Here is a 9219-nt window from a genome sequence, read left to right on the forward strand (position 1 = left end):
TAGAAGGAATGCGAGAGCATGTGGCTCCCACCCCCACCACCACCTTCCAGGGGTAGGAGGACAGAAGGTGGGGTCCCTGTTTGGCATCAGCAACATTTTTTTGGCTTTGCTGTTTGGGGATGTTTAGGAGGTTCATTTTTAGTTTTTAATTCTATTTATTTTAAAATTGAGAATAAATTTGCATGACTCAAAAATTCAAAAAGGAGATGAAGTCATGATGACTAAATGCAGTGTGGGACCTGGAACGGAGAGAGGGCAGGAGAGAAAAACTAGCCTCATGAAGTCTGAAGAAAGTCTGGAGTTTAGTCCATGGTCATGCATCTCTGTGGGTTTCTTAGCTTTGATAAATGTACCATGGTGATGCAAGAGGATAGTACTAGGGGAGGCTAAAACTGGGTGAGGGGTACACAAAAACGTTCTGTACTACCTTTGCAACTTTTCTGTAAGTCTAAAATTATTCCAAAATAAAAAGTTAAAAAAAATATCTTAAAGATACAAAAAGGGAAATGGTGACAGGGTTCCTACCCTTATCCCCTGATCCCTAGGCCCCTAACAGGTAACCATTGTTGCCAGTTTCCTTTATATCTTTCTAGAGGTGCTTTGCAGAATTTAAACATATATATATATACACACACACATACACGAACATATCTTTTCCAAAAAGACTTAAGTTGTGGCACATTCTACCCAAACTGCCTTCTGCGTCTTTTTAACTTGAAACTCTGCCTGAAGAGATTGCTCTTTATTTGCATAACATCCCATTTTATGGATAGACCATAATTTGTTTAATCATTCTCCTGTTGATGGGCATTTAGTAGCTCATAATCTTTTGTTATGACAAATATGGCTGTCATGAGAGATCAGAAGTAGGGAGATCTATAGCAACCTACCTGGACTCGTTGTGTTGATTAAATGAGTTAATTCAGGGGCAGCATTTAGAACTACGCCCGGCACGTGGTCAGGGTTGCAGAAATATTAGCTTTCATTGGCACGTGTTCCATTTCACACGTGTGCAAGCTCTTAGTCGCATAGATTCCTAGTGGTGGAATTACTGGGTCAGAGGGTATGCAGTTCTGTTTGCTAAATCGCCCTCCATAAAGAGTGTATCCGTTTGCACTCCCAGTGTGGAGTGTGACGTGCCCTCCTGCTCCCCTCCCTCACCAACACACTGTGTGATCAAGCCTTTTTTGAGTGTCGCCAGTCTGACAGGTGACAAACGCTATCTTGGTGCAGTTTTCATTTGCATTTGCCTCATTATGAGAGCAGATGAGCATCTTCTCATATGCTTCTGAGCCATCTGTATTTCCTTCTTCGTAGCAGCAATTATTTGAACATGATGTCAAGGTGAAAGTTTTTCTTCTTCCTTGCTGGTAGGATCTCCAAGCCTTAGTCTGTTTGTCTCTCTCCCATTCTTCTCCTAGTACTGCTATGCCTTCCCACAGCTGGGTTAGAATTGGTGGGAGGGGTTGGGCAAGACACCATCACCCCAGATCCAGGAACAGGGGCCACATCCAGTGGTGGTTGAAGCCCACATACGTGGCCGGGCCTGACACACGTGAAAGGGCCTTGTTAATTCCTAAATTCCACAGGTGAAAGGGCCTTGTTAATTCCTAAATGCACTGAATGAATGAACAAATGAATGAATGAGTCATTAAAGACCCTTTACATCCTCAATAAAGGCTTCCCTGATTCTGTTTCTCCAGACTAGTCAGTGCCCCCTGCTATATGTCCTTGCAGATCCTGTGTTTTTCCTTCATAGCACTTATCTCAGTTGTCAGCTAGATGATTAATTGGGCAACTGGTTGTTAAAGTCTGTCTCCTCTTTACCGTATTGTAAGCTACTTGAGAGTGATGACCATGTCTGTCTTGCTTAGTAGTAGAATCACAGTACTGAGTCAGTAAACATTGGATGAGTGGATGGATGGATGGATGGATGGAAGGAAGGAATGGGATGAGACGGATGGATGGATGGAATGGGATGAGATGGATGGAATGGGATGAGATGGATGGATGGAATGGGATGAGATAGATGGATGCATGGATGGAATGGGATGGATGGATAGAATGGCATGGATGGATGGAATGACATGGATGGATGGGATAGACAAGATAGATGGATGGATGGAAGGAATGGCATGGATGGATGGATGGGATAGAGGAGTTGGATGGATGATTGGAATGGAAATGGATGGTAGCCAAGTGGAGGGGTGGGTGGGTGAGTGCAAAGATGGATGGATGAAGATAAATGTGTGGGTTACTGGGTGGATGGGCAAATGGATTGACAAATGGGTGGGGGAATAGGTAGGTAGATGGGGGAATGGATGGGTGGATGAATGGATAGTTGGATTGATGAACAGAAGGAGAGATGGATGAGTAGATAGATGAAGAGCCCGCTGGGCTGAAGCAACATCCTGTCTCCCCTTCAAAGGGCCATCAAATTAAGCTCAGTGGGTCACTCACGTGCACCACCCCCCACTGCCCCCCAGAGCCAGGGCCTAAGAAGCAGATTGTCAGTTGGAGCTAGTCAGGCAGACACTGGCCAGAGGTTAGAACTCTCCACTCAGATGGAGCACACTCTCCTGGTTGGTCACTACACAGTATTTATGACTTGCCTCCTGCCAGCCTACAGGGAGTCAGGGAAGGGGCATTTTGCACACAAAGTCAGAAATTTGGTGTATTTAAAGGTCTCCTTGCCAAAGAGAAGAGTCAGAGTATGTTACAGAACAAACTGTCCTCCGGTTCTTGGTCACTACCAAGAGTTTGCATTTGGAGGGCCTGTAATACAAAGGAAAGAGGGCAGGAGCATAGCAACCCCTATTGATTTTTGTGCTTACACGTGCCTCGTGCTTGATGCTTTATGATAGACTTTACCCATTTGCATCCTTACAGATACCTGGCGGGGAAATAGCAGCCCTGTTTTACACAGAAGGAGACGGGCCCAGAGAGCCTGTTCTGAATCTTTGAGCAAGATGCGGGGAGTCTGGATAGAGCTCAGGCTGAGGGTGGGGTGGCCTGTCTCACCCTAGGGAAACCTCTCCCAGCTCTGTGCTCCAGGAGACACAGCCAGGGAACTGTTAAGATCCAGCACCACCTGCCTTCCCCACTGACCACAAACCCACCCAACGCTCCACTTCCCAGCTGGGAAGGGCCCCTCCTCCCCCTCCCTCTGTAGGGGCTCATTCCTTTCTCCAAATGCTGGAGGCAGTCCTGGGTCATGAACTCCTCCAATCCAGCCCCTGGGTGGTCCTGTGTTCTTTGAATCGCTTAACTTGGCACCGGATTTGGTCCTGCCTGATTCTCTGAGAAGGAAACTGTAAGCTCCTGGGGGCCAGGGACCAGCTCTTCGTCATCCTAGTGTCTCCAGAATCTCCCACCATAACCTGCCTGGGAAGGCATTCATTTGTCAGAGCCCCTACTGTGTGTAGGCCTGGGGCTGAGCAGTGGGAATGCAACAGCAGCAGTCTCTGCCCTCATGGGGCCTGCTGGGTCCTGCCCTTCAGACCATGGTGAGAATTTGGGCATGGCCTTCAAGCCTCTGTGTGGCCTGCTCACCTCCTCTCCCCCACTCCTCTACTCCCACTTCACTGTAGCCACATTGGCCATCCTTGAGAGCCTCAAACGCTTTCCCATCTCAGAAGCTTTGCACAGCTATTCCCTTCAGCCTGGAGTGCTCTGGCCCTACCCTCTCTCTTCACCCAGTTAACTCCTTCACATCCTTCAGGCTTCAACACAAATGTCATCACCTCCAGGAAGCCTTCCTCGACTACCCCCTAGATCAGACTAGTCCCCCTGTTACATACTCCTATAGCATCATGGAGCTCTCCTTTAGAACACTTTCTGCAATTAGGCATCCTACAGCATACTGTGCCAGAATGGGTGTATAAGAAGCTTACAGTCTGGCATGGAGAGGCAGATAATAAACCATAAACAGATATAATGTAATAATAACTATTACTGTATCATAGCCAACACTTATAGAAAACATTATCTGCCAGGCATTCATTGGTCTATGTGCCTTTTTTTTAACTTTTTTTAAAAACATATTTTTGTTTGGATTTTTATATTATCATTTTATATTATCAATTTTATTTTGAAAACTTTCAAACCTACAGAAAAGTTGAAGGATAGTAGAATGAACACCCTTTTATCCTTTATCTAGATTCACTAATCATTAACATTTTACCACATCACCTTTTTCTTGGTATAGACTTTTCCCCCTAAACCTGTTGAGAATAAGTGGCTGACATTTAGATTCTTTCATCCCTAAATGTTTCAGCAGACATTTCCCAAGAACAAGGACATTCTTTCCCATAGCCACAATTCTACTAATCACAGTGTTAAATTTTTAATTGATATAAAATACTAATATTCAAATGTATGTATTCAAATTTCTCTAATCGTCTTCAACATCCTTCATAGCTAGGGTTTTTCCCCCCAATCCGGGATCCAATCAAGAATCATATAGTAAGTTTGTTATGCGAAAGTGGTTTTAATGTTAGTTAATCTTCCTATGAGGGCAGTAGTAGTTTGCTTATTTTACAGATTAGGAAAAAGGGGCACAGGGAGGTTAAATCACTTGTCCAAATTATACAGCCAGAGAGTGGTGGAACCCATTAATATTTCCAGTCTCCCTGTGTTTCTTTTGATGCCTGTGGTCTGCCTTCAACCCAGCTGCCAAAGGGATCTTTTTAAAATACAAATTGTATCAATTCAGTCCTCTGCTCAAAACCCTGCCATGGCTCCCTGCTTCTCTCTGAATAAAAGCCAAAGCCCTCTCAAGGCCCTACACAACTCTCTGACCTCATCCTACCCTCCACCCCCAGGCTCAGCCCAACCCTTCTTGTTGTTCCTCCAGCACACCAAGCACACTCCTGCCTCAGGGCCTTTGCACATGCTATTCCCTCTGCCTGGAGCACTCTTTTCCCAGATATCACCAGGGCTCACTCCTCACCCTCCTTCAAGTTTTACCTAAATGTCAGTATCTCAGGAACATTCTTCCAGACCACCCCATTTACCATCACAGGCCTCCCAAGCCCTCCTAACCGCCCCCCCCCCGCCTTCTTTTCCACCTTAGCACTGGCCAACTCTGCCTTTTAGAGGTTCATCTTGCCTCTAGTTGTCTCCCCAGCTAGAATACAAGTTCCATGAGGGCAGGAATTATCTATTTTGTTCACTACTGAGTCCCAGCCCCGAGGACCGAGGCGGGCACAGGGTGGATGCTTGGGAAAGCGACCCCGGTGGTCCTGATCGCTGTTCCCGCAGCACGTGTTTTGTGAGGAGTGCCTCTGCCTCTGGCTGGATCGCGAGCGCACCTGCCCACTCTGCCGCTCGGTTGCCGTGGATACCCTGCGCTGCTGGAAGGACGGGGCCACTTCGGCACACTTCCAGGTGTACTAGGGCTGAAGACTGCAGCATCGATGCTTCCAGGCACACCAGGGAGATGACAGAGGGTCAGCGGTGTTGGGTCTAACTCTAGGGGCTTCCTGGGCAAAAGCCCTCAGGCACTGACTGTCCTCGTTCCTGCCTCTCTCCGTCTCTTCCCCTAAAGCCAGGCCCCTGTCTCCATCCCCGCCTTCACCTTCCTCTCTTGTTCTGTTCATGGCATGTGCATCCTTCCCCTACCCGTGGGGATGCCTTCTCGTTCAGACTTGGTCTCCGCCTGGGTAGGTCTCCATCCTCCCTCCAAGTCAAGGAACTGGTAACGGAGCAAGTCCCGCCTGTTGGTTATTTTAACCTGTGGTGACATAATACCTGATGCTGCAGTCTAGAGAGAGGCCTGGAGATGCTGCCTCCCCCTAAATGGCCCAGGTCCACAGATGAGAATCACTGTGAAGTACTTTCCAAACACCAATGCCAAGTGCCCTCCCCCCCCGCCCCCCCATAACCACAGTAACTTTGTGTACCAAACAGCGTGAGCAAGGCACGGCATCGAGCTTCCTGCCTGGACAACCTCCTGTAATCCTCACAACAGCCCTATGCTGGAGGTACTACTGTTTCCTCTGTTTCACAGATGAGGAAACTGAGGCATAGAGCTCCACGTGGTAACTTTCCCAGGGTCACCTGGCGAGCAGTGATGGGCCAGTTTTCCAACCCAGGCCTGTCTGGCTTCAGAGCCTGACTCTTAACCACATGCTGACCCACTGCTCAGACATGTTTTTTTAAAAGCACAAGAGGTGATTCTGACGTCCATCCAGGGCAACGCATGCTTATTTGGGCTGCGTCGAGAATGATGATTGTGAATGCTAGCTCCTGAAATCTAGTCGTGGCTGGGTCCACAGAAAGACTTGGTCCTTATGATTGCTGTTTTGCTGGACTCTGGCTGGAATGTTCAATCGTGATTGGGTATCAAGAAAGACCAGCTCTGGTCCAGGTGCAGATGTCATTGGGTGTCCACTCCCATCTTTATTTCTCTCTTCCTCCTTTTGTCCTGTCCTTCACTAAAGTCTCAGGCTTGTCAGCAGCTCCTGTGGTCATTGCCTTCTCCCCTGGTTGCCTTCAGAGTAAAAGGCATGATCCATGTTAGGGATTTTCCCACAAGCCCGTGTGTTGGTGAAGAGCACAGCAGCGATCAGTGTTTCTGGAATCTCTATACCAGAGCTACTAATCTCTATAACACAAGTTCTCCACCCGTAAGACCCTCCGTGCTCTGAAATTTGGGAGGAGAAGGCACAGGTGATCCCTTAGAAGCCACTGGAATCTTGCCTGCCCTGCCCCCTCCCAACTCTATTCTCTCATTGTCAATCTCAGCACAACAGGCTAGCGCCAATAGCATTACAGAGAAAGCAATCCGTGTGGCTACTGAGCAGATTAGCAAGAAAGCCCCAGGAGAAATGATGGGAGCCTTGCTGCCACCTCACTCCCAGCCAGTATTCACATGTCCACCCCGTCCTCAAGAGACTCAGGACATTTGCCCCTGTGTGCTTTCAAGCCAGGACCTTTTCCTTTGCCTGACATCCCTGGCTCTTTCCTGGTACTCAGCAAGATATCCCTTCCAGGGCAGCGTGGCATCTTTCAAGCTCGGTTACTATGGCAATGGCCACGATGTTACAATCCCACTTGCCTGGGTAATCGACTCGGAAGGGGAAGTGGAAGGAAACGGGGCCAGGCGGATTCGGCTGATCTGTCCGCCCACCCCCCCACCCCCCCCACCCCCGCCTTGAGGAGGAACTGAAGGGAAGCAACAGGAGCTTCCGCAACTGCTTTTTATCAGAAAGATCGCCCTGACTGCAGATGCCATCAAAGAAGCATGAGAAATTGCAGCTGGAGAAAACTTATTAAAGTGCCAGCGTGTGATGGAACAGATAGAGCAGTCTGTTGGGAGGCAGGCCTGGAATTCTGATTCCAAAATCTGCATGACTTTGGGAAGTCACTTCACCTCCCTGTAGCCATCTCCAGGGTGACAAAGCCTAGCGTATTATCTGCTGGAACCAGGGAAGCTAATAATGTAGGTTATTGGTGAATACCCCAATGGTTTTGTCAATTACACTCATGCCACCAAAAAAAAAAAAACCCACAACATAATCTCTAACATTCTGCACATAATGAGCCATGTCTCTGACACTAAAAAGGGTGTCACGTGTGGGGGACACGCGGGGGCAGGTAGGATGATTTAGTTTAGGATTTTATTTATTCATTCCTTACCCTCTGGGGGAAAGTCACATCTGGAGGTTTTCTTTTGGGTAGGAGGATTTAACCTCTACTGTAGGGAGGGACAGTGGCCAGTGCAGAGGTTTCCAAACATAAAGCTGCATGGATTCCCTAACACAAGGTTTTAGTAAGAGCAGCCAAGAGTCACCACTGGAAAGGAAGAACAATGCCAGTCTCTTACCCATCTCGGCCCTGCAACTCATTTGTTAGAAGCAGGATTAATCGAATGTCAGGTCGGAGAATCCTGTTCTTAATATTTTATGATTCACTGACTCAAGTTCCACAAAGTCTGGAAATGGCCCTCCTAATGTAAAAGATCTTGAGCATAATAAATATGAGATGAAAAAAGTAAACTCGGGACCTGGGTGTCATGGGTTCATTACCTTCCTAAGGGGGAGCGTGTGAGAGGCATTGGGAGACTTCCAGGCTGCCAAGACTTGGGGTTGGAAAGAGGAAATGTAAAGTGAGTCCTAGAATCTTTTAGTACTTTTGCTCTGGGCCAAACAGAGCTGCCTTTGGTGTTTTTAATGTCCCCTTAAGTTCTGTTCTGCCAATAAATATGATCTGTCGATGAAAGTTATATCCGTGGTCTTGAGTCTCTTTTCGCCTCTTAAAGCCAGGTGGACCTGTTTCAGGACAAATTCAAAGACACACTTCATGCAGGGGGTGGTCATCTGATGGCAGTTTTTCCCCAAAGCGGATCCCATTGAGTTGTACTTGATTTATTAAGGGAATGAGTGAAACAGGAGAGGGAGAGGATGAAGCCCAATAAGAGGGCAACTTTCAGAGAAGTCCCAGCTCGGCTTGGTCCCATGGGGAGTTCTGGAGCATCAGCTGCATCTCAGAGTTTGTCCTACCCTGAGGTTTCTGTGCTGTGGGCTGATGCCTGGGGTGGGGAGACCTCTCAGGCGCTCCATTGAGGAGTCTCTGAAGGTGTCAGGGGCCACAAAGCACACCAAGGCGCAGGATGGCACCCAGAACTGGTAGAAGGGATCAGAAGGGATCTCGGTGTGGCATCTACAGAGCCCACTACAGCTGTTAACCATAGGTTGAATGGACCCTGAATGTATGGGCTGATTCAAGAAGGGTTTTCCCAGATGCCACATGACGATGGGTATTTAAAATGTAAATCGCATTAGGTGACAATTGATGTCTCTCAGGTCAACATGATGAAGCCAGCTGCAAAAGCATCATCAGGCAGAACTTTTTGGTTGCAGTTATTTGTAAACCAAGTCAAATACCGCTTAAGTAAAAGAAAGATTTTATTTTTTTCATGTAACAGTATGGGCTTTAGGTATAGCTGAATTCAAGGGCTCCAGGGATGAAATTAGAATCATGTCTTTCCACCCCTCAATTCTGTTTTCCTTTGAGATGGTTTGATTTTTCAGGCAGTTGGACCCCATGTGGTGAGACGAGGGCCTCCAGAAGCTCTTTGCTTATGTTCGACCAGCTTCACAACCCCAGCAAAGAGAGCCCCTGCTTCCCCAAAACTCCAGGAGGAGTCTGGAGGTTGATTCTCATTAGTTTGTCCCCAAACCAATCACTTTAGCTGTGGGGACTCAGAGCGCTGGA

The 9219-nt window shown here is 47.6% G+C and overlaps 1 protein-coding gene across 1 annotated transcript in view; it reads left to right on the forward strand.

Moving 5' to 3' along the window:
* The window catches only part of RNFT2 (ring finger protein, transmembrane 2), a 57335-nt gene extending 50799 nt beyond the window's left edge, over window positions 1-6536 (forward strand). Inside the window, exon 11 of the mRNA XM_057743795.1 lies at window positions 5263-6536. Coding sequence (XP_057599778.1) covers window positions 5263-5397 — 135 coding nt within the window. The 3' untranslated portion in view covers window positions 5398-6536. The remainder of the gene's footprint in view (window positions 1-5262) is intronic.
* The last annotated feature ends 2683 nt before the right edge of the window (window positions 6537-9219 follow it).

This window comes from Hippopotamus amphibius, chromosome 8 (genome assembly GCF_030028045.1).
Source record: "Hippopotamus amphibius kiboko isolate mHipAmp2 chromosome 8, mHipAmp2.hap2, whole genome shotgun sequence".
Taxonomy (NCBI): domain Eukaryota; kingdom Metazoa; phylum Chordata; class Mammalia; order Artiodactyla; family Hippopotamidae; genus Hippopotamus; species Hippopotamus amphibius.